The sequence below is a fragment of the Balaenoptera borealis genome (assembly GCF_965194805.1).
Source record: "Balaenoptera borealis genome assembly, contig: HAP1_SCAFFOLD_296, whole genome shotgun sequence".
Lineage (NCBI taxonomy): Eukaryota > Metazoa > Chordata > Mammalia > Artiodactyla > Balaenopteridae > Balaenoptera > Balaenoptera borealis.
The window spans coordinates 578,795-604,377 of NW_028123886.1; the positions used below are offsets into that span (position 1 = coordinate 578,795).

Below are 25,583 nucleotides of genomic sequence, written 5' to 3' on the forward strand. Positions count from 1 at the left end.
CCATGATGCCCCGGGGCGCACCCCTCCCATGATGCCCCGGGGCCCACCGGAAGCAACTCCTCACCTCTCTGGGAAATTGAAACCGCCTTTCTTCTTGGTAGTTACCGGCTGTTTCCTTGGAAGTCCACGGCTGCTGATTTTTTCACGTGTTTTCAATACTGTGATCCACCCACCCTCCCCGAACTAGATGGTAAGCTGTTGGAGAGAACCAACTTCTAATCCCCAATGCCTGGAACGGTGTCTTTATAAGCCATTTGCTAAATGAAGAGCAGCTAAACGTTTTGTTTGACAGAGTGAAGCAAAGCTGAGTAGAAAAACAGCAGATAACAGAGCCAACGCTCAGCAGAGAATATGGAAGAATAGCGTTACCTTTATAATAACAGCTGGCATTTAAAACCCTAAATCCTTACCTTAGTTTGCAAGGCTCTAAGCCTCTGGCCCCTAGCCGCTTCTGCCACTTCATTCCTTGCTACTGTATCCCTGGCTCCTTTCATCCCTGCCCTACTGGCCTTTATTCTGTTCCTGTGCAGGCAAGTTCCCCTCCCAGAGCCTTTGCATTTGTTTCCTCTGCCTGGAATACTGTGCCCCGTTGATATTCTCCTGGCTTGCTCTTCCTCTAAGTGCTCAAATATCATCTCTTTAGAGAAACTTATCCTGATTGATCCATTTCAAACCCACACAGCCACTGTTTCCTTATCCTAATTTTCCTTTCCTTCAGAGAATTTATCACTAATTGACATTTGATATCTGTTTGTTTGTTGTCTGTCCCCACATACACACACACTAGAATAGAGTTTCCATGAGGGGAGAGACTTTGCCTGTTCTGTTCCCTAGTGCTTAAAATCTTCCCAGCATGTAGTAAGCCCTCAATGAATGTTTGATGAATAAACAATTGAATACGTGCATGCTCCCTGTTACCGGCTCTGTGCATTACAGCTTCAAAATTAGCAATTCCACATGTGAATTTCATCACCATCCTGGTTTTGTGAGAGATCTCAAGCTGGTTCCATCTAGCCCCATCTTGGTCAAGTTTGAGGATTTTGCCATCGTACCCCCAACCACCTTTTGGGTAGGGTGATAAATTTATCTGGGTTTGCCCAGGATTGTCCTGATTTTAAAACTGAAGTCTCAGGAATCTCTTCAATTCCAAGCAAATTAGGAAGGTTGGTCACCCTGCTTTGAGGTATCTAGGCTCCATCTTCCTCGTCTTGTTTTATTGTTGTGAGTGTGTGGAATGAGGGGGTGGGGGGTGGGGGGTGGCAGTGACTTAAGAGTGTTCTGGGCCATCTGGAGAGGAAATTGGCTATATGTAGTGGGTAGAATGGGAGGGCTGGATGGCCAGTAGTGAGGCTGTGGTCAGCTGATGGGCCTTACCAAACAGCAACAAAAAAGAGATGAAAGAACAACATAGAAGATGCTGTCCTGGCTTCCAGAGCCCTCTGGCACAGGCAATGGTTGGTACATTCTCTAGAGAAAGTTCCTGGCTTCTAAGTCTCAGGCTCTGCTGTTGACATGGCCTCACCCACTCCATGTCACTTTCAAAAAGTAGCCTATCATGCATTTATTAACTCAGTTGTCACAAGAACCCCATGAGTTAGGTATTGTTATTATCCCCATTTTACAGATGAAGAAACTGAGGCTCAGAAAAGTAGAATAAGTTGCACAAATTCAAATAGTTTAAATAGTGAAGTCAGGATTTGAACCTCAGTATTCTGACTCTCAAAGTCCACTCTTAGTCACTACATTATCATGCAGCTCTTACCAATGTAAATATGCATTTGGGCTATGCCTAGCCAAGGGCATAAAATCTTTCTTCTTTTTTTAAGGCTATGTTGTTTCATACCCCAACAGTTGAAATTAAAAGTAATTGATCACGCGTTTCTTAGTTCTAATGAGGCTTTAAGCACTGAAGAAACCAACAAAAAAAATACAACTACTAGACAAAAAAGGGCAAATGACATGGACCCTAAGTCTCACAGGCATCAGTCAAGATTATGAGGCCAGAGAAGAAAGTCTCCAGTTTACTGGACAGACCTAACTGGTAGAATTTCTTCTCTGAACACAATGTTCCCAGGCCATGCACACACTCTCTCCATGATATTTTCAGAGAAGGATGCCTCGTTTGCGTGTAATTCTGAGAAGCATGTATAATTCTGAGAGCGTTAGTGTCTTAACAGGATCTTGCAAAGCCAGAAACAGCTGTCTTGTAGTGAAAACACAAACTGGACTTGGATTCAAACCAGACTTGTTCTAGCTCCCATTCTGCCACTTACTAGCTGTATGACTAGTCACTTAATCTTGCCAAGCCTCAGTTTTCCAACCTGTAAAACTGATAAATCTATGTCCTCACTGATTGAAGGAAAATCAGTTTAAATATTTCTCTGGATAATCCTCCATTAACTTTTTGCTTTGCAAAATTGTAGTGTAGAAATGCCAGCAGTATGGAAGTTTATGTATTGCACTTGAAAGAGTTCTGAACTAGCGCTCTTGGATCTGAGAGTAGAATGGGAAGGGGGTCTGTCTAATTAATTAGCATTAATTAGGTAACCTGTCCAGAACCTCAGTTTCTGATTCTGTAACATCAGGGTTAGATTAGGTAATATTCAAGGTTCCCCTCTAGTTCTGGATCTAATATTCTCACTCAATATTTTTAATTAGGCGATTCAATATAAATTTGTATCATTCACTAATATACCTGTCCTGTGACTTTTGCCCAGAAATTTCTGTTTCTGGCTGGGGAACTTCTTGCTGCTTTTGGAAATTTCATCTGTTACATAGCTCTTAGATAGTTGTAACGGGTAAGGGATGATCCTCCTATCAGCACAATTAACTGCCCTTTCTTCTCAAGTAGCCCTCTGCGGAATGAACTTGATTACACTTGTTTCCTGGGCCTCTCTATTTGGCCCTGCTGCTGCTTTCTCCATCCAAATCTGCATTTCCTCTGAATGCGCCTTATATAGTGATTGGTGGAGAGATTTGCTCCCGGGGAAATCAGGAAAACGTTTTCCTCCTCCTTAACACCTGCTCACTCCTTAATCCTTGGCTTCAAAGCTTCCACCCCCACCATCCTGCTGACATTAATGTCAGGATCACCTCTCTGACTGACCCAATGCCCTTTTCATGGTTCTCCTTTTCTCCATCTTCCCTGTAGAGCTTTTTACTATATCCTCTCTCTTGAAAATACCACCCTCTCGAAAATACCACCTCCCTTGACTTCTTCTGACACTAATAATGAAGTTCCCATCACTTTAGAGTTGACAAAATGATTTTGTAACAAGACTGGAGAAAACCCTCATTGACAGAACTCCTCTCAGGGTTGGGAGAGATGGAATGATGGTGTGGGGTGTGAGCTGGGGACTACAGGGCATAGTGGTGGGATAAAGATGAAGCTCCCAAGGGGAATATGTGAGTAAAAATAGGTGATCACCAAACTTGCTAAGGATAAAAGTGGTGTTCTTTACTTGAGGACTTTTATTTTGTTGAGTAACCAGATGAGTAGGCATGCAGGTCAATGGCAGAGCTAAAGGGCCCCATGTAACAGAGGAACAACTGAGTACCCGCAGGGGTCGGGCAGACACCTCAGGGGAAGAAAGGAAATCAACCACCTGCATCAGTGTGACGGAAAATGGACTTCGTGGAAGTCATTGCTGATGGAAACTGAATACTTTAGGGGATGTAATATAATCCTCTTCTAGTCTGCTCTACAAAATCTTCAGTAAAGCCTGCATTGCTCACTTATGTTTTTTGTGCTAGTGGATTATTTGCCAAGGTCTGTGTCAAGGTTGATACAGATTGAAGCATACTGTTTGCCACTGGCTGGAAAGAGACTGCCTGCGGAGACAGCCACGTCTTGACAGTATCTCATTTGATCCCCACACTATCCTCATGACTTGGGCAGAAACAGAATTATGTTTCTGATTTTGCAGCGGAAGGAGAAAACATCACAGCTGCGAAGACAGGTGATGGGACTTGCCATTTATGGCAGTAAATGACAGACGTAAAATATGGATCCACGTGGCTCTTTTAACTCCAGCAAGATCTCACTCAGGTATTTGTTTACCTGAAGAATAACCTTTTTTTTTTCCACTCTTTTTGTCTTCATTTCCGCCTCTCACCTCCTCAACATGCAGCCTTTCTCTGAGAACACAGCTTCCTTAATAAGTTCAACTATCAACTGCATACAGGTGACACCCTCATACTCACAGACCTACATCTTCAGTCTTAATGTCTCCTGTATGTAAACTTTGAATCCTTATCTCTACCTACTTAGCTGGATATCACCATCATCTCAATCTCAATCTGTCCAAAATCGAAATTCCTATTTCCCCCCCTTCACTATTTCTCCTGGGCAGGTATCATGCTCCTAGATTTCTAGGCTGCAATGAGGGCTGGATGAAAGGTAGGATCCTCTGATTCCTTTTTCCTCCTCAAACTCGGCATCATCAAAGTCTTGTGGATCCTGCCTTCAGGGTATCCCTTGGGTTTTCTCTTTCCTTTTACATCTCATTTCTGTACTGCTTAATCAAGGCCCTCTTCATTTTACACCATGATTATTTTTATGTTCAATGCAAATAGATATTACTTGCATGTTTAATATTATGTTGAGAGGCTTGTAATATATTAATGTGGGATAGGGCCTCGAAAAATAAGTCTAGAGGACTTCCCAGTGGTCCAGTGGGTAAGACTCCGCGCTCCCAATGCAGGGGGCCCGGGTTCGATCCCTGGTCGGGGAGCTAGATCCCACGTGCATGCCACAACTAAAGATCCCGCATGCCACAAAGAGGATCTCACATGCCGCAACTAAGACCTGGAGCAGCCTAAATAAATAAATAAATGTTAAAAATAATAATAATAAGTCTAGAGCTCAGAGAGGTCTTAAATGAGAGAAACATATTCCTTTCACCTCCTGGGGTTCTCTTTTTGCCAGGCCTAAACGGGACAGTGAGGCAGACAACTTCAAGCCCACACAATACTCTTCTTGAACCTACGGGATGGACCCGGAGATACCAGGGGACAATCACTGGGAAAGCCAGCCCTCTGGTGCTATGGAGAATTTTAACACACATCTGAATTTATAGGGCCATCCAGGGGTTAATTCTAACTGCCCACCTACTCCCATAAATCATATCAGAGCCTGTATAATCATCTTGGCAAGTTGTACACCAAGATTTTCTAAATAGTTGCTAAGTGGTTCTAGGACCTCAGGTTCTCCCTCTCCATTATATCCTACCATCAGTTCTATACTAATCTTCAGATATATGTGTGTGTCTACACACACACACACACACACACACACACGTTCATTTTTCTGCTTAAAACCTTGAAAGGTTCCCCAATGATCTCAGAATAATGTCCTGACTCCTTCCATGGGCATTGGGAGCCCATCACGGACAAGCCCAGCCTACTTCTCCAGCCTCACCTCCGTGTTATCCCCAACCCTTCCATCCAGGCTTGCCCATTCCACCTTCCTGAAACACACCCTGGGAAGTCTTGTTTCTAACCACAATCCCTACGTTCCCTAAGCCTGGAACCTCCTCCCTGTACTCTTAAAATCTGCCTCCTTTAAGAGAGAGTAGAGGATAGAGGAAAAGGCGAGGCTTTGGAATCAGCAACCTGGGATTCCAATTCTGGCTCCTTTGCCTACTAGCTGTGGGGCCTTTTGGTCAATCACTTAACTCCCTTAGGCCTCAGTTCCCCATATGGACAATGGGAATAATAAGAATATAAACAGTATAACCCCCTAAGGCTAGCAGAGAAAAATAAACATAATAAAATATACAAAAGTGCTATGTAAACTGGAAAGAACTACAAAAAGCATTATTATTTTTTTTTATTATTATTATTATCTCCACAGTCACCATCCCCTTCAGATATCTCCTCCAAAGCAGTATCATTATCATTAATAACAATTCGAGAATATTTTACATACACAACATACCTTACGGGTTATAAATACCTTGTCCATACATCTAGTCCACTGTGCCTCTCACTCATCTTGGCACTTAACCTTGGAAAAGTAATTTCTCTTTTCGTGTCTATGTACTCTCTTCCCATGTCCATTATCACCTCCTTTGGAGCAATGTCCCTATTTCATATCTCCTTTCCTCATTGCCAGCACTCAAAAGTGATGGGCTTGCAAAAGTGAAAGTTTATAGGCATTGGCTCTAGAGCCAGAGAGGATTTGAATCCCATTTCTGCCACTTACTAGTTGTGTGGCCTTAGGCAGTTTATTTAAACTCTCAGTGGCCCAAATTTCTTCAGCCATAAAATGGGAATGATGTTAGCATCTACCCCACAAAACTATTATGATGCTTAAGTGAGCCAATATGGATAAAGCCTGGCACGTAGTGAGTTCTTAATAAATATAAACTATTACTATTAAGTGAGACTGAGTCTGATTCCATTCTTTTCTGCCTTATCACTTCAGCCCTCTTTCAACACAGATTCCCCATGAATCGTCCTTATTCATTTATACACAGGAACAAAATCTACTGAGCATCTGTTACATACAAAAGACTGTCCCTTGGATAAAAGCAGCTGTGTTTATGCCTGATCACTCTCTGTTGCTTTCTCCTGGGCCAAATGGTACTAAGAATGAGACGAGTTCTCTGTGGATTGCAGCCTTCAGCCTTCTCCTCTTGTTTTCTCAAGCAGGGAGTAAGATGGTGTTCCAACATCAGATCACCAGGTACAAAAAAGTTCTTCATATTTTTTTACTGAAAGGCTTCTCAGGCCCCTTAACATGCTATTATTTATGGTGAATCTCCAACAACAGGGAATAGAGTTGGCCACATTTCCTGAACTCATTTAGCCACGGGACCTTTTATTTCACAGTTTCTCTCAGAATCAGCATTCTGTCAAATCTACTTTGGAAAATGCTACGTGGAAGTCCTATTCCTATCTGTTTCTCCTTTGTCCACAATTTCATTTTGACTAATGCAAACTGTCCTTGGAAATGCCTCACCTATATGAGACTACCCACTGGAAGACTAGAGAATCTTTTTTTCTTTTTAATTGAAATATAGTTGATTTACAATATTGTGTTAGTTTCAGGTGTACGGAAAAGTGACTCAGTTTTATTGTTTTCAGATTATATTCCATTATAGGTTATTACAAAATATTGAGTATAATTCAGTACACATTGATCATATACAACATAAACAAGTCAGGCTGTATTGCTGTAAATGGCTCTAACTTCTAAAATGTATGGTAATTCCTACATAGTCAAACATTACTTATGTTTCAGCCAAAAAACAACCCCAAGCAACCATAAGAGTTGTCACAAAGACCATGTATTTCCATTAGAACTTCTAGAACTTCCCATGGAACTTATGACTCCTTTTTTTTGTTTGTTTTTTCCTTTAGCTTGCTCGTCTGTTTCCCAAAAAAAAAGAATGGATGTGTTAAATGGCCAATCTTATGTTTTCCGGAGATTTCTGAGAAGAGGCCCACACCACCTCATGTTTACGATGCTGGGTAAAGGAGACGTACTTAGTATCCATGCTATTGATCATCCATCGCTTGACAATTCACCCTGTGGCTCTGCCCTTCACTGACCTTCTTAGCACACTCTGCCCCAGTTCTGCTCGGCCTCTAGGACTCTCTAAGTCTCAAAGGTCTGTGTCCAACGTCAAAATCCCTACGCAGCTGACTTGGCATTATACAGCCTCCGCTGGTCATTTATCCAAGTAACTTAACAAGAGTGAAAGATCAGGGCTACGATGCATTTACATCTAAGGAGTAAATGGTGATCCCCCAATACAGCCACGTTAGAGTGCTGGGCTTGTGCATTTGGGAGTATAAAGGGAGCTGGGGGGCCACACTTTCGAAACTGCTTCGACCACAGCATCGCAAGGTAACTGCTCACAAGTGCCCGCTTTTTTGCTCCATGTAGCTGTGATTATACCTGATCAGGTTACCTGGAGAGGAGAGAAGGCAACACAGCAGCCTTTGCTGAGGGCCTACTAAGCGTAAGGAACTGTGTTAAGGGCAATATGGGAGACAAGATGGCGAGGCCTTTCAAGAAGCTTCTACAAAGAGTAAAAAGACAAGAATATAAGCAATTATGACACCAAAAAAAAAAAAAAAAACTAACCTGCAGGATATAAAGCTGAATATAATATGTGCTTACCCCTCTAATTGTTTAGGTCAGTATTATAATTGCAGTTAGCAAATAAACGTGCTAATTTGTGATATCTCTTCTGTGATTGCCTTGAAGTATTATTTGAAATTTTTGTGGTTGGTTATGTAAATTTTTTTCTTATGTCAGGATTTCTGGGAGATGATTGCGGGAAGAAATTCTCCCATGCATTTGATCCATCTCAGAATGCATCCTAGTTTGCTTATTAATGACCAGTTTCCAGACTGCTCATTCATGGCATGCCTTGTGGACTTTGGGCTGGGTCATGTCTGACACTGCAGGAGCATCCCTCAGAGGGATTCTGTAGCTCTAGGAGCTTGCGATGCTTCGATTTCTGGCCACCATCTTCACCAGAATACCTTCTGTCAGACATTCACAGGGTTAAGAGAAACCTTGGGGATTTTCTGGTCCATCTGTCTCATTTACAGAAGGAAACCAAAGCTCAAGGAAATTACAACAGCTACTTTACAGAGCTGGCATTAGAAAACCGAGGTTCTGCCTCCAAGTGTGATTTCGTTTGAACCAAGGATTCAGAATATGACACTTAATCATTTAATCTTTTCCTGAGAAAGTTGTGAGAAATTTAGGATATAGCTGGAGATTATTAGAGACTCATAAAAGGAAGAGACCAAGAGTACACGACCAAAGTAGGAAAGCAAGTGTTGAAATGTCTCTTCCTGCCTAAATGGTATTTCACGACATGTTCCCCAGGTTCCATAAAAGTACTGTGTGGTAAATGGGAAGTTTAAGTTAAATTTGATATTGAAAATTATTCAGACTCTTACGGTATCCTGAGATCTTCATGTAGGTTATCAACTTCTGGACTGAGATTCCTTAGTCCCAAATAAGTTATCAGCTACCCTACCTTCATCTTCTCCAAGAGAATATAGGATATTTAAGAGAGTGCCCTTCCTAGACCTCTTAAAGAAGTCTTGCCCATAATTCACAACTTTTCTCTCATTGCCAAAGAATTCAACTTCTGGTCTAAAAGCATCCAAGTTACAATCCGGATCATTCCCCTCCCTCCTTCCTTTCTTTTTTGACCTTTCACGGCCCCCTACCCTCAGCCGGAAGCATCATCTCTCTAAGTCCCCATAACACTTCATTTAGCCGCTTACAGAATTTGTATTATTCTTCCTTGTTCAAAGATTTATTTGAGCATTTCTCTTAACTGTTCCTAAATTTTGCATTCCTTTAGGGTAGAGACTGTCTTTATCCTTTTTTATACCCCCTTAAGGAGCTGACATGGTACTTTGCACACACAGAAGATACTCAAAAAAAATGTTAATCAGTGCTGTAATTACCCAATTATTTAAAGAATGATGACTTAACCGAAGGGAAAAATGGAAAATGTATTTCCATCCCACACCATCCACTGTGTACTATTTAAATGTAGCTAAACTTAGAAAAGTTCAATTTCTAGATTTATTTAAACTCTTCATAGTTCATTTGTTCTTTGTTTTGTTTAGTTTTGATTTCCGGAATCACTCTCTCAGAAGCCACTTCATTCCTGAAGGACACTAACCATTGCTTTGGAAACCAAGAAGGTAAGAGTCACTTTCATCTTGATTGGGAATACAATAATTGAAATTCGCAAACAGTGTTTTACACATTCTCATTCTTGCCACACTCATAGGAATCTGAAACTGATGAAATTAAAATCCATTACTTAAGTATTTCTAAAGGCAGATTACAAAATATGCAGCTAAGGAAGCAGGTCTGCCCAAATTTGCTCATCACACTAACAGGAATAAAACACACTGCAGAACTTTTACACACAAGCTCCAGGTCAATATACTTAGGTTGGCCCCAAACATGATGTTCGTAGGCTTAAGATTCAGTCTTCACACAAGTCTAACTTTGCTGTTTTTTGAGCAGAGGCCGCACCCATGAATCCCCTCAGCTGTGTCTTTACTCACAAATGATACTGAGAGAATAAGGAGAAATGGATTCAAACCTATGTCCACTGTAGTAATAAAAAAAAATTACTCCCCCACCTCAAAATTTGTGTTTATTGGAAGTAATTCTAGATGAATTAGGACCAAGGAAACCAAAGTATAATTAGGTCATGACCACACCATTGCTGACAAGATGCAGTAGCTGAGAAATTCCCAGGAGAGGGCTGAAAGTTGAGAGCAATGTCATAGCGCACTGACAGCAGTAAGAGGGGTTGGGGAACACTCAGAAGGTGGTGCTGGAGGTCAGGGAGACTGGGATGGCCATCCCCATTGGAAGACCCCTAAAGACAGGAACAGAGGGGATGGTTGGAGGGACACAGCTGTGTAGGGCTGGAAGCAGGTCAAGCTCTCAAAACCAAGAAGCAGATAATTAGGGGACTTTCTGGGGGTAGAGTTTCCAGGGACACCATGAGTCATGCCAAGAGAGTTGGATGAGACCTAACAAGGGAAAGTTTTATCAGCCAAGAATACATGGTTTTAGCCCTGGGTCCCAGAGTACAGTTGTATAAATATGGGGACAAGATCTGACTTAGCAACCGGACGCACACAGCGTGCATTGAGGGGCTTTGCTTGACAGTGAGTGGTGAGCCATCGGTGTGAGGAGGCTGCCAGAGGGCAGTCACCACCTCGGGCATGACACCTAGGTCAGGAGAGGTGAGGGCACATGCTGATGGAGGACAACATGTGGTCTGGATGTCACACTTAAGAGATTAACAGGAGTGAGCTCACTGTGATGGTAAAGGAGATGCAGAAGCACATCACGGAAGAAACAGATGAAGACAGCACTGGGGCTACTTAGCCTGGAAAAGAAAAAGCTAAGGAGGGACTTCCCTGGAGGTCCAGTGGTTAAGACTTCGCCTTCCAGGCTCAATCCCTGGTCAGGGAGCTAAGATCCTACATGCCTTGCAGCCAAAAAACCAAAACATAAAACAGAAGCAATACTGTAACAAATTCAATAAAGACTTGAAAAATGGTCCACATTAAAAAAAAAAAAAAAAGCTAAGGAGAACCCAGAGCAGCCATCAAATGGGTGAAGAGTTGTCTTGTGGGGAGAAGGTTTGAACTCTTTCTGTTGTTACCAAGAGCCGAAAGGAGGATCAAACATCCTGAAGTCACAGAGAGCCAGATTTCAGTTTAAAGCAAGAAGTATCTTTGGCCTGCAGAAACTACCCCAAATGATTTTCCAAAATTTTCAAAAGGGAAAAAAGTCATCTTGAAGGCATTTGAGTAGGCTGGACAACACATTTGCAAGAATATCGCTGAGACAACTCATGCATCATCTAGGCAGTAAAAGTAGGAGATACTGGATTCTGAGTCATGGTTAGAGCTGTGGGTGGAAGAAGAAAAATCTTCCCCTCAACACACGCAGTGACTTGAATCCCAGACGGAAAGTCTTGTTTTTCTAAGAGACCTAAAGGTATAGTTTGGCCATGAGTCATTGTAGTCTTTCCCCAACTTCAGACTTCAATCTTATACTACTATCACAAATTTTGCAATACCCATTTAAGACCAGTACTGCTAATTCACTTAATATTTTGATTTACCTTGATTCCTTTTTCTTCTTAGATGTGTTTTTCAAAGTTAGCCTATATGCTTGCTATGAAAGTCTGGACCGTCTATCTCAGCATCAGCTGAGACATTTAGATATTCAGAATCTCAAACTCTACTCCAGATCTGCTGAATCAGAATATCTATTTCAACAAGATTCCCAGTTGGATTCCTATGCCCACCAAAGTTTGAGAAACACTGCTTTATATCACTACTATAAACAGATATTTCACTGTCTCTAAGTCGTTAGCACATATTATTCTATTTTATTCTAACTTTCTTCACATTTTCACAAAATATTATCTCTAAACTTGGGATGCATCTTATAATCAATGAAAGGAGTACTGTAATTAGCAGGGTGTTTTCCTTTATTAGTGGGACACAAAATAGGTTATCTTACAATCGATGGCATCTTACATTTTGCTAAAATAAGGTAATAGACTTTAATATAACTATTAAAATTAAGAAATAGTTGCCTAAAATCATTTTGTATTGGACCATTGGGACTATGCCATGGTTTTGGAAAGAGTGGCTTTATAAAAGCAAAATAATGCTCCCAAACATCACTGTGTTTGAGGCCCTTGAGAACAATTCAGTTTCCTCAGTCCCAACCACAGAGATTCTGTTGCAGATGATTTTGATGTGGATCAACTTTCGACACTTCGGGTAGCAGGCTGAATACTAAGTCAAGCTAAATGACATCAGATCATACACTTGCAGCCTGATGAGATTCCCTCACACTATAGTGCAACCATTCTCAAACTGTGGCCCATGGATCCTTGGAGATTCCTAAGAACTTTTCAAGAGGTACATGAGGTCAAAACAATTTTCATAATACCCAGATGCCATGTGCTTTCTTCACTGTGTTGACTTAATGATGCAAAAGCAAGGATGGATAGACGATCTGACACTTTATTACAAATCAAGACTTGGCACCAAGCTGTACTAATAGTCATAGTATTCTTCACAGCCATACACTGACAGTGAAAAAGAATTTTTTTAAATTTAAAAAGCCAGCTTCAGGACTTCCCTGGTGGCACAGTGGCTAAGAATCCGCCTGCCAATGCAGGGGAGACGGGTTCGAGCCCTGGTCTGGGAAGATCCCACATGCTGCGGAGCAACTAAGCCCGTGAGCCACAACCACTGAGCCCGTGTGCCACAACTACCAAAGCCCGCATGCCTAGAGGCCATGCTCCGCAACAAGAGAAGCCACCGCAATTAGAAGCCCGCGCTCCGCAACGAAGAGTAGCACTCGCCGCAACTAGAGAAAGCCTGCACGCAGCAACAAAGACCCAACGCAGCCAAAAATAAATATAAATAAATAAATAATTTTTTTAAAAAGCCAGCTTCATTGAAAAATGACCTAAAATTTGCAGCAATGGAAAGTATTAATTTGACTACATCTCAAATGTATCCACATCTTTATAATATTCTACATGATCAATCAGGAAGTTCATGAAAAGCACTCCTTTTGCACACTGGACTTTGACATTTGTCTCAAGGAAAAACACATGTGCAGTTGTCTGAGTTGCAAGATGAACCGGCCACTTGATTCATGAAGCACCATTTTTACTTGAAAGAATGACTAGCGGACAAACTATTGTTTCTCAGACTTGTATATCTGGCACACAGTTTCTCAAAAAGCAGTGAAGTGTGTTTATCCTTTCAAGGAAAACTACTGACAGTATTTTTTACTAATGATATAGTTGAGTTTTCAAGCAAAACTTAAAATTTTGTAAGACTTGTGTCTACTATCATTAGCTTGACAACGTCCTAATATTTGAATTTTCTAATGAGATCAGTACTGATATTAATGATTGTGATTTTTTATACTGTATAATGAAACGTGCCAATATTTGGAAGTTCTGTATAATTCAGTGAACAATATTTTCCAAATGATCAACGTATGATGTTTACACATGGGTAAAAGTTTCATTCAAAGTTCAACACAGACCAACAGATCATAATGTTTGTTGATATGGTTTCAGATTCCACATTGCAACTAGCCTTTAAGGAACTACCACAGAAACTACCACGTGTCAAGTTTTGGTATAGTATCTAAAAAGAATTTCCACAATTATGTGAAAGGGCAATTAAAATACTCTTTCCTTTTCCAAATTATATATCTGTGAAAGATTTTCTATATCTACTTTAACCAAAAAACAAAAAACCATACAGCAACAGACAGAATACAGAAGCAAGCATGAAAACCCATCCATCTTCTACTCAGCAGACATTAAAGTGAGTTGCAAAAATGAAAAACAATGGTACTCTTGCCACTAATTTTTTTGTTTTGGAAAATATAGTCATTTTCATAAAAATATGTCATTAATGTTAACATGCAATGAATTTGATAGGAACTTTAAATGAATTAGATTTTCTCAATTTTGACTTCTAATACCATAAATATTGGCAGATATGACCTGCATAAACCAAACTCACTGGGTTCTCAATGGTTTTTAAGAGTGTGAAGGGGTTCTGAGAAAACAAAGCTTGAGAACTGCTGCTGTCGTAAAACTCACTTAAGCCACAAAAGTAGGGACTATCTTCACAGATGAGGAAACAATATGGATGAATTCTTCCTCTCCACCAAGCAGTAACTGAGAAAATTTAAACCGCATGAAGCCTGCAAGCCAGAGGTCCTCTTTGCGGTGCTATATTGAGTTCCAATCTCTTAACTATGAAAACTTAACCACGAGCACACAGATGGTTCAGCAGAGCCGCTGGCCAAAGTAAAATCGAAATGCAACTTATCCTGAATAAGATCCAGAGGGAAGCAGTTGCTCCTCTTTCTGTAGGACTAGATCCCCCCAGAGTCTCAAGGAGGGATATTGAAACAACAGTCAGTTACCAATGAAGAGTAATTTCATAAAGTGTAAGATTGAGGGCCGGGGAAGTTCCAAGAGACAACCATAAAATGTTCAATTTTCCCACTTTTAATAGGAAACATAAAAGGCTTTATTCAAAACATATGACCTATTTCTTAAGAGAGATATGGGGATACATGTGTGTAATTGAACTCCATTTTATGGTCACTTACAGAAGAATGTATGGAAAGGAAAAAGCAGAGAAAGAAAGGGAGAAGGGGAAGAGTTGTGGGGAAAAGAAGTAGAGGGTCAGGAAGGATACGGGAAGAGGTCCAGAGGGAACAGGAAAAGCAAATGCAGATGAGGAAAAGGAACCAGAAAAGTCACACAACCTGCAGGGGCCTTAGAAATGAGCTAGGCTTGCTTCTTCATTTTAAGTGAAATTAGTGGCCCAAAGAAGTTAAGTGGTTTGACCAAGTTCAGTGCCGGGACTTTAAGCCAAATTTTCTAGCTTCTAAGCAAGGAAAACACATAAAGAGAAGGTCTGTGAAAGGGGATGGTTTGGAAAGAAGTGACAGGGGGGGATGAGCGGGAGGGTGGACAGAGAGAGAGAGGCAGAAAGATACATAAACACACCATACGTACATGCTCACACACACACACGCTAAGCAGTGAGTTCTAAAGCAGGTATTTAATTAAACACTGTTTGTCACACCCCGACACTGCTACACATAACTAAAGTTTGGAGACCCCTGCCTTAAGCCCAGTACTTCTCAACGCTACTATGCCTAGAAATCACCTGGAGATCTTGTTAAAGTGCAGATTCTGGTTTTGTAATGCGGGGTGGTTCTGAGATTCTGAATGTCTAACAACTCCTCGGTGATGCTGATGCAACATGTTCAAGGACCACTCTTGGAGTCAGAAGGCCCTACACCAGCAGTTCTCAGAGTGTGGTCCCTGGACCACAATGATGAATTCACCATCAGCTGATGAATGCACCACCAGCATTGCCTAAGAACTTGCTAGAAATGCATATTCTCAGGCCCCATCCCATACCTACTGAATCAGAAGCTCTGGGGGTGAGGCCCAGAAATCTGTGTTTTAACAAGCTCTCCAGGTAATTCTGGTGCATATTAAAGTTTGGAACCATTGCACTAGGCCATAATGTCTCCTATCACCTTGTTGCCTGTAATTGGCTAAACAAGTGTGGCAGTACTTTATGTTCAAGTCATTACTTTTCACTGGGCTATCTGAACTTTCTACTAGGAATTATCAACATTCCAGTAATTCTTTTCAGACACCCTTAAGATTTGGGAATGACACCGAGATCATGAGGCTCAAATGTGATGTGTAATTAAGGAAGTATTTTCTGAGGCCTCCTTTATTAGGCTCAGCTTGGCTTCCTCTAATTGGTTTAGACTTCCACACCTGGAGCTGGACTAAGAGATGTCCCCTCAAACTTTTTTCTTGGAGTAAAATATCTCCTTTAGCTCACCCCCACTTGCCCACTCTAGGCCCCTATACCAGGTCCTGGATTCCTCAGAACGTAGGTTAATCCCAGGAACTTTTGAATCTGGCCCCCTGTCTGAATGGAAATAACAGGATGGAGCTCCCCAAAGCTCCAGATTCAGCAGCCCTGGTCTTCCCAGCCCCTGCAGTCATGAGCTCTGATGCAGAGATGGCCATTTTTGGAGAAGCAGCTCCCTACCTGTGGAAATCAGAGAAGGAGAGAATCGAGGCTCAAAATCGCCCATTTGATTCTAAGAAAGCTTGCTTTGCAGTGGATGATAAGGAATTTTACGTGAAAGGTATGATCCAGAGCAAGGAAAATGACAAAGTCACAGTCAAGACCCTCGACAACCGGGTAAGTGTTGATCTCAGATGTCCTTGCTAACATGGGCATCCCCCTTTGCCTTTGGAGTAGAATAGTAGAAATTGCATGCTGGCCCATAGGAATCTGAAGATAGAACAAGACTCACATTGATCTACTCTGAGTGAAGTCGCAGGTAAAAACTGCCATGGCACATACCTTTCCTCTGGCTCTTTCCTTCGAGGACTTGGGCTTTGAGAGTTTTTGTGATGTTTGCTTTGGAGAAAGGGGAAGGTGGTGGTGGAAGAGTTTGGACTGTTTAAGGGAGAGATTGATACAGATTGCTGCTGGATGCGCGAATATACCAAATAGAACTCTCTAGGCTGCAGAGTGACTTACAGAGGGAGCTCCAGAGGCAATGCCTAATATAATGCAGAGAATTACAGAGCACCATTCAATTCAATCCTTACTGGACACGCACCATGTCTAGGTCACAGTGTCTATCACTCTGCAAATATGAGCAAATCTCAGTCCCGCTTCCCCAAAGTTTATCATCTAGTGTAGGAATCAAGAGTACATGGTGGGTATGGGGACTTCCCTGGTGGCACAGAGGTTAAGAATCCGCCTGCCGATGCAGGGGACACGGGGTCAATCCCCGGTCCCAGAAGATCCCACATGCCGCGGAGCAAATAAGCCCGTGTGCCACAACTACTGAGCCTGCACTCTAGAGCCCGCGAGCCACAACTACTCAGCCCGTGTGCCACAACTACTGAAGCCCGTGTGCCTAGAGCCTGTGCTCTGCAACAAGAGAAGCCATGACAATGAGAAGACCGTGCACCGCAACGAAGAGTAGCCCCCACTCGCCACAACTAGAGAAAAGCCCGTGTGCAGTAAGGAAGACCCAACGCAGCCAAAAATAAATAAATAAAATAATTTTTTAAAAAAAGAGTACATGGTAGGTATGAATCGCAGTTCACAAATTCAAGCATACAAGACAGATGATGATGACGATGATGATGATGATGATTGTTATTATTAAACTTAACCTCTGGTGTCAGCCTCTTTTCACAGGGCCGGAAATAAATTTTCTGGAGTTACTATTGGGGTCCCCTCCCCAGAGCCATGCCACATTTTCAGTAATACCGCATGGGATGTCACTGTCCCCCTGAAGGATTGCTAAGAAACAAGCCCCAGTTTCTTTTTTTTTTTTTTTTTGGAAAAGATTTTTTTTATCCAGTGTTTAAGTAAGATTAAAAACTACAAGATTTTGCTTGCAGTTGATGAGCAAGAAGAGAAAAGTTAAACCCAAATTATCATCTGATTGGCTAGTTAAAACGCTCTGACTCAAGATCAAATTATTCAGTGACACACCAGTTACTTTGTGTGGGCTGAGGAGTTCTGGAGCAAAACAGCCCTAAACAAAACATATCATCTGAGAGCACAGGGCTAATGGGCATATGAAATACTAAACAAGAAAGCTGATAAAGGGAGGCTGTCGCAGACCTTTTGCTATTTTAGGCTTCTAGCAGTTGGTTACCATATACAAGGACCTAGCAGCCAGTTATTTTATCTCTTGACTTATCTGAGGTTAAACAACTTTAACCCACTAAGCAGGAATAAAGAGACACTTTGTAGATGAGTTGGAAAACATAAAGCAGTCCCACTTCTCCAGTAGAATTTTAGTTGAATTAAATCATAAGAGAAACAATGATTACTGCACATATTGTCCTTGTCACACTGCATCTGTTGAGTAGAATTTCCATTCCAAGTGTTGTTTTCATCTTCACCATCGTCTTGAGTCCTCAATCTGTATATCTTGCCCTCCTTTTTAAAGTCTTCCCCCCGTTTCTCCAGCACTCTTTTTCTGACTGGTTCCCTTTTTTCTGAGTTGCTAGAGGATGCAAGGTTTGAGGATTCCAATGATGCTGCTCTCACCGAGGTCTGTGCAGGAGGAGGATTACTAAATAAGAAGTTGCTAAACAATCTCCAGATGGCAAGGAATGGGTAAAGTACTGTCCCCAAGAATGTCCAAAAGTCGCCACTGGAGGAATGTACCATGGATGTAGTTGGTCTTCCTGCTGGCAACAGTACCACTGAAGCACTTGGGGCAAGTTCCAAATCCAGTAATTTCTTTTTATAATCTTCTTTGGTAAATTCCCTCCTGGGAAACATTGTTGCTAATGAAAAATTACCGTAAGTGTTGCCAACAGTCTGTGCAGCAAACTGCCTTGCTGCTTCTAGAGGAGCATCAGAAGGGAACTGATTTGTGAAGGAAGAACCATCAGGAAGACGGAATTGAATTCTCGCAACACTGCTTCTTTCTGTTGTGGAAGAGTCTCTCTTGACTTCCATTTCTGCCTGTTTGGCCAGCAGGGCAGCAGCTTTAGCAGCTTCTACTTCTTCCTTTGTCTTTGCAAAACGAGCAGCTCTCTCTGCACGGTCCAGTGCAATCATCTGTTTTATACGCTCTCGAGCTGCCCTATCTTCTGCCTTTTCTCTGTTCCTTTCCTCTAACACTCTTTTTGTTAATTCTTCTTCTTGCTTTCTTTTATAATCCAACATTTCTTTTCCAGTTTTCCTCCTCTCAATTTCCTCCTTAATCTCTCTCTGTTCTTCCTCTTTCCTTTTCTCTTCTCTCTTTTCTTCAAGTTTTTTGGTTAGTCTTTCCACTCTGACAGTGAGCTCCTCTGTAGGTCTCTGATTTGAACATCCACCAGGCTCTGGAGACACAGTGGCCTGGCCTGAAATTTCTCCTCCTGTTGCAGAATCTGACTTTGTATCAGAAGTGGGTGGTGTCTCACAGAGCTCTACATTTCTGGACTGACAGTTTTCAGAAGTGTTGTTCTGATCAAATGAGGTGGATGGAGTAGAGACTGAACTTTCTCACTGGCCACTATTTGCCACTGATATTTCACCTTTTAACGAGTGCATCTGCCGGACTTTGGGGATTCTGGTAACAAGTTCATCTGCAGGAACACTTCCTGCTATTACTTCCAAGGGAATTCCACTGTCTCCAATAAAGAAACTGGATGGAACACACACTACAGGATAGATCTGTGAAAACTGTAGGCAGGCTTCACTTTTGGTATCGATTTTCACAGCAACAAAACTGTTGGAAGATGCTTCTGTCACTTTCTCATCTTCCCAACTTGCAGCCATCTGTGTAGCCTGTTCATCATCACCTGCCACGAACACCACGAAGACCGCGCTGCTCCTCTTGGCCGACGCGATGGCGGCCGGAATGGCGCCCTGGAACCACAGCATCGCTGCCCTCGGGCACAGGCGCTCGCTCGGCGTGTTGCCGCCTCGGTCCTGGAGCCGGCCCCGCCCTCTCCGTCTTTGGGCCTCCGCGGCCCGCCTCCGGCTCCGCACCGGCGCGCGGGCCCATCAGCGGCTCCCAGGACGCGTGCAAGCGCGCAGGCCGAGGCGTGCCCCGCGACGCATGACGCCACGCGTCGCCGTTGGCAGCGCGCCCCCGTCCTTTGTCTCGTTGGCAAGTCGGTGCGTGCGGGAGCCCGGGAGACCGCAGGCCCTGCAGTTCCGGAAGTGGAAGGAGCGCCCCAGTTTCTGAACCTTCAGGACACACAGATTTTTCCATCTTCCTTATGCTATTTTGGATGTCCCTCTCTCTCTAGTTTAGGGCGGTGGGGCAGAAGGGCTTCCTTTCCTCAAGAGATTTGGTCTATATCAACAAATCTCCTCCCTTTTATCTTTTCGGTAAAACCCTCAAAGCTCTTCTGAGGATTCGGGCTTTTGGAAAACAAACGCTAGAAAGGCTTACAGGCTCTCTCGCTTTTATGCCCTATTTTCTACCTTTCCTGAGTAATGGAGTGCCAGTTGTATGCTTAAAGGGGAGGGAAAACAGAGAGGGGAAAATTAGGTAATAGTCTCAAAATACTGTTCAGGCATGGACCATGCTTCAAGTCCAAATGTTTTAACTATTAGGGCAGCGGTGCAAGGAATTCTGGAAGCCTTGAAAAGACAGGCGAGAGCAGAAACAGGTCATGGAAGAGGTGGCACTTCAGAAGAGCTTTGAAGGTTGCTAGATGTAATTTCATTGTAGATATATTCCAGACAAAGGGACCCACATGAGCAGAGGTATTGAGGTGGAGATTTACAGAACACACTGGAAGAGTTTTTTCCAATCTTCCAAGCTTGATCTCATTGTAGCACTCATAGCAAATGGGGTAAACAGAGGCAAGCTGCTGTGGCCTTGGCCATCCTGAGTTCCACCTGGCCACCCTGAGGCTGAAGGGCTCTATAACTTTGCACACCTGTAACCCTCTTCTGGCACACAGAATGGCATGCTGACTTGGGGGCATCAGACCAGAATTGGTTATACAGTTTGACCAGTCTTAGATTTATCAAGAACACTTATTTACGGATCATCTCTGGGCACAGAAATGATCCATAAAGTTAACCACGGTAATGGGGTAATCTCACCACAATATCTCACCATTTTCACCCCACTGGTAGGTCACCACATCGGCTCTCCCACTCATCATGTGATTTTTCCTCTCAATATCCAGACACTCACTCCGAACAGTGACCAAGTCTTCCCCATGAACCCTCCCAAATTTGACAAGATTGAGGACATGGCCATGATGACCCACCTACACGAGCCAGGAGTGCTGTACAACCTCAAAGAGCGTTACGCAGCCTGGATGATCTACGTGAGTACCCTTCAACCTCTCTTTATTCCATTTCCTTCTCTTAGTAAAGTCAAGAGCCATAGGTTGAATTTTCTGATTTTCTCAGACCTACTCAGGCCTCTTCTGTGTCACCGTCAACCCCTACAAGTGGCTGAAGGTGTACAACCCTGAGGTGGTGATGGCCTACAGAGGCAAAAAGCACCAGGAGGCCCCGCCCCACATCTTCTCCATCTCTGACAACGCCTATCAGTTCATGTTGACTGGTGAGTAATTTCTTTAATCCATATTTTAAAAAATAGTTTTAGTGAAGTATTCAAGTCCTTTAACTGCACTGGTTCTTAGTTAATTACTCGAGCCCTTCACAGGCTTTGGTCATCCAAACGGTGCAATGACCAAAGTGACCTCAGTACATTCAGAGGATGTCAGGATGGAAAGCCAGGGGCGCAGTATCTTCCATTACCAGTCACGGTTCTTAAGCCAGAGCTTGGGACTGAAGCCACACTAAGTACATGCTTCTCTGGGGGTGGATGTGAAGCACAAGGAGATGCGCTGCCCCCACCTCCAAAGAAACCCCCAACAGGAACACACTTGGAAGAGAGACTATATTAGTAGCCACTTAGGAATGCAAAGTTGGAGAAATGGGCACAGCAACTTCCCTTCACCTGTTTTCTCAGGCTCCCTCTTTCTCCTCCTTAAATTTCCAGAATAGCAGATGAAATAGCAGAGATGTGGTAATACTGTCACCCTTGTCATGCCTAACATCACTTCGGTCTGTTCAACTTTCACCTGATTTGACTTGGTGCAGAGAGAAGAAGTAGAAGCAAGCATCTGAGATCTGAAGATGCTTAAAATCATCCAGGACAATGTTGCCCAAACTTCAGCCATTCCAATGTCACATTCGCAATCCTGGCCATTTCTGCATATTTAAAATCTTTCCTTATAGTGACTGAAGTTCCGTCCATTTCAAAAAGGAAGAATAGGGAATTCCCTGGCGGTCCAATGGTTAAGACTCTGTGCTTCCACTGCAGGGGACACGGATTCGATACCTGGTCAGGGAACTAAGATCCCACATGCCACGTGGCGTGGCCAAAAATAAAAACAAAATAGGAACCGAACAAATCTGCCCTTTGATCTGGAGGAAAACTATTTTTTAAAAAAAGGAAGAATAATATCACTATTAGTATTAGTTTCTTAGGACTGCCGTAACCAAGTACTACACACTGGGTGGCCTAAGCAACAGAAATGCATTGTGTCACAGCTCTGGAGCCTGGAAGTCTGAGATCAAGGTGTCAGCAGGGTTGGTTCCCTCTGAGGGCCGAGAGGGAGAATGTGGTCCAGGCCACTCTCCCAGCTTCCGGTGGTTTGCTGGCCATCCTTGCCATCCCTTGGCTTATAGAATCATCACCTTGATCTGCACTTTCATCTTCACATTGTGTTCTCATCTGTCTCCAAATTTCTCTTTTTATAAGGACACCAGTCATATTGGATTAGGGGCCCACCTACTCCAGTATGACCTCATCTTCACTAATTACATCTGCAATGACCCTATTTCCAAATAAGGTCACATTTTGAGGTACTGGGGGTTAGTTAGGGCCTCAACATATTAGTTTGTTGGGGGGAACACAAGTCAACCTATAACACTCTTGTAAATGGAAAATCACGGTCACTGTCCACAAGTAGAAAGTAAAGGTGAAAGAAAAAGGCAATGACAACAAATCAGTGTCCATAAATTCTAATTAGAAGCTGTGGCTTCTTTCAAGTTCTAAGTCTGAGACTTGCTCTCTTTTTTGAAAAGGGAGAAAAGAAAGCGCTATTGAGGAAGTAAAGATCTGTGAACACGAATAACTTCCACACTGTGGGACTCACCGTTCACTTCCCATGCTGCCCAAGTTACACATCCAGCATTTGGGAAATCTGCACAAATTGTCTCCAAGAAGATTCGACATGCCCAAATCATCACACCACTAGTTAATGGCAAAGCCAGAACTAGAACTCATGGGCTCTGTCTACCCCCAATGTTGCCTGATTTGTATATCCTGCCTGTATGTTGTTTATTTATTCTGTCCTGCTTCCTTCTGCATTTCTAGATCGAGACAACCAGTCCGTCCTCATCGCGTCAGTAACCTGTGTTGTTACCATGATGACTTGGAAGGGGCTGTCCATTCCTTCTGCTCTCCTTTAGCTCACTTACTTTTTTAAAAAAATTTATTTTATTGAAGTATACTTGATTTACAATGTTGTATTAATGTCTGCTGTACAGCAAAGTGATTCAGTTATACATATATATTCCTTTTCATATTCTTTTCCATTTTGTTTTATCACAAGGTATTGAATATAGTTCCCTGTGCAATGCAGTAGGACCTTGTTGGTTATGCATTCTATATCTAATAGTTTGCATCTACTCATCCCAAACTCTCAATCCATTTGTCCTCCATTCCCCCTTTCCTTGGTCCCATTGGCAATTACAAGTCTGTTCTCTATGTCTGTGTATCTCACTTTATTTTATTTTATTTTACTTTATTATATTTTATTTATTTTTGGGTGCGTCGGGTCTTAGTTGCAGCGCTCGGGATCTTTTGTTGGGGCGCGTGGGCTCTTCGCTGTGGTGTACAGGCTTCTCTCTAGTTGTGGCGGGCGGGTTTTCTCTTCTCTAGTTGTGGCACGCAGGCTCCAGAGTGCGTGGGCTCTGTAGCTGTGGCACGCGGGCACCAGAGCACGTGGGCTCTGTAGTTTGTGGCACGTGGGCTCTAATTGAGGCGTGCAAGCTCAGTAGTTATGGCGTGCGGGCTCGGTTGCCCCGCGGCATGTGGGATCTTATTTCCCTGACCAGGGATTGAACCCGCGTCCCTTGCATTGCAAGGCGGGTTCTTTACCACTGGACCACCAGGGAAGTCCCTCTCACTTACTTTTAAATCAACAGCGGAGAATCCGGGGCTGGGAAGACAGTGAACACCAAGAGTGTGATCCAGCACTTTGCAGCAATTGCGGTCACTGGGGAGAAGAGGAAGGAGCAGCGGCCGGGCAAGATGCAGGTGAGCAGCTTCCTGCACCTGGAAGGCTTGCTGGAATGAGTATAACTGAAACCCCAGGTGAGCCCCAAGTGTCTGCAGGGCTTTGTGCACAGCACGAGGTCCTGCCCCAGGGGGTGTTTACGGGGCAAGGCAGGAAATGGCTCCACCTTGTGGACTCGGGCTCTAGCACCAGCTCCATCAGCAACAGCCGAGTGACCTTGAACAACTCCACATCCTCCTTTGGAGAAGGAATGGTTTAGGCCAGTGGTTCTCAAACTGGAGTGCACATCAGAATCACCAGGAGGGTTCGTTAACAACGGATTGCTGGTCCCCAGGCCCAGAATTTCTGACTGAAATTCCTGTCTCACATTCAAAATCCTGGCATGTTGCATTTCTGTCATGTTCCCATTGTTCATGCCCTGTCCAGGGATCACACTTTGAGAACCACTGGGCTGGACAGTAGTTTCCAAACAGCTCTGAAGTCAGAAAGGCAAGCAATCATGTGGGGAAGGGGGAAAGGTGAAAACTCTGCTTTCTATAAGTGGATTTCTACGTAATAATTCTCACAAAATATTTTATGCAACTTAAACATTTTTTTTGAGAACCACTGTTTCTATCATATGGGTCACTTTCATTGCTCACAGTCTGTTTCTACTTCTGAACCCGAATATCTGTATAAATGGGTCCTGGTGCATGCAGGAACAGAGGTCTATATTTTACAAATCCATAATTTATGATAAAATGTTATCAGAGAAGAAAGGCCATCTGGGAGATTGAGAGGTAGCGGGTAGGGCTCCAACCTGGAATCTGGTGTGGCCAGAAGCCACTTTGATGCTGTGCTAAGACTCCTTCTATGATGGGACCTTGAAGCCTCCTTGGGTGGGGTGGGGATGGGCCTGTGGGTACTCAGCACAACTGTACCTGCCACCAGCCTGAGCTGGGCGACATCTCTCCCTGGGACCTTCCCAGAGCATCCACACTTTTGAGTCACTGGGAAGTTACTTCGGAAGACGTCCAAAGTCCTTTCTTTTCCTCTTCTCACTTATTATCAGGGAACCCTGGAAGACCAGATCATCCAGGCCAACCCCCTCCTGGAGGCCTTTGGAAATGTCAGGACCGTGAGGAATGACAACTCCTTGAGATTCGTTAAGACTCAGTCCAATTGTCAATGACCCCCAGAAAGAAAACCCTCTCCTCCAATGCTGAATATGAAAAATGGCCACATAAACTAGGATATACCTGGCCTTAGTCTACCCCCAAGCGCTTCAGATCAAGCTGCCCAACCGGGATATTCTGATAACCCTTCAAAGAACATTTTGTCTTATTCCCAGCCGAAGGAAGATTTAGCTGTCCTTCCCTAACTAATCAGCATCACCTCAGAGCCTCCTGAAGTCACAATGATTCAAGATTCAAATTCCACAAGTACAAAATGACTTCTCTATGCTAAAATTGGTCTCTTCAGGTGGAAGCATTTTAAAATACATAAGTCCATTGAACAGTATCCACTGACTTATTAGCCATGAAAACCTTAGTGTGAAGTTAGTTAGCAGATCTGACCTTCTCCAAGTCAGGAGGTGCTGGGAGGAGGGAAAACCTGGTGGAGGCAGCAGAGCTCAAAAATTGGGAAGAAGTTGATACTGAAGATACTGAAGGATAT

The 25,583-nt window shown here is 43.1% G+C and overlaps 1 protein-coding gene and 1 pseudogene across 5 annotated transcripts; one reads left to right on the top strand and one right to left on the bottom strand.

Moving 5' to 3' along the window:
• Positions 1-112: 112 nt before the first annotated feature.
• Positions 113-24,029, top strand: LOC309621338 (myosin-13-like). 4 transcript variants are annotated; one of them, XM_082408874.1, is made up of 6 exons: positions 113-190; positions 9,610-9,687; positions 20,793-20,936; positions 21,022-21,178; positions 23,003-23,030; positions 23,836-24,029. In XM_082408874.1, exons 3-6 carry the CDS (start codon positions 20,826-20,828, stop codon positions 23,984-23,986), a joined length of 447 nt encoding a protein of 148 aa, XP_082265000.1. In that variant the 5' UTR covers positions 113-190; positions 9,610-9,687; positions 20,793-20,825; the 3' UTR covers positions 23,987-24,029. The 4 variants fall into 4 exon arrangements, with proteins under 4 accessions (XP_082265000.1, XP_082264999.1, XP_082264997.1 ...); XM_082408873.1 differs by lacking the exon at positions 113-190 and having other exon boundaries at positions 9,572-9,687; XM_082408871.1 differs by lacking the exons at positions 113-190; positions 9,610-9,687 and having other exon boundaries at positions 20,330-20,936.
• Positions 17,526-19,618, bottom strand: LOC309621336 (UBX domain-containing protein 4 pseudogene; annotated as a pseudogene). The gene has a single exon. The product of its transcript is annotated as a UBX domain-containing protein 4 pseudogene (transcript).
• Positions 24,030-25,583: the final 1,554 nt, after the last annotated feature.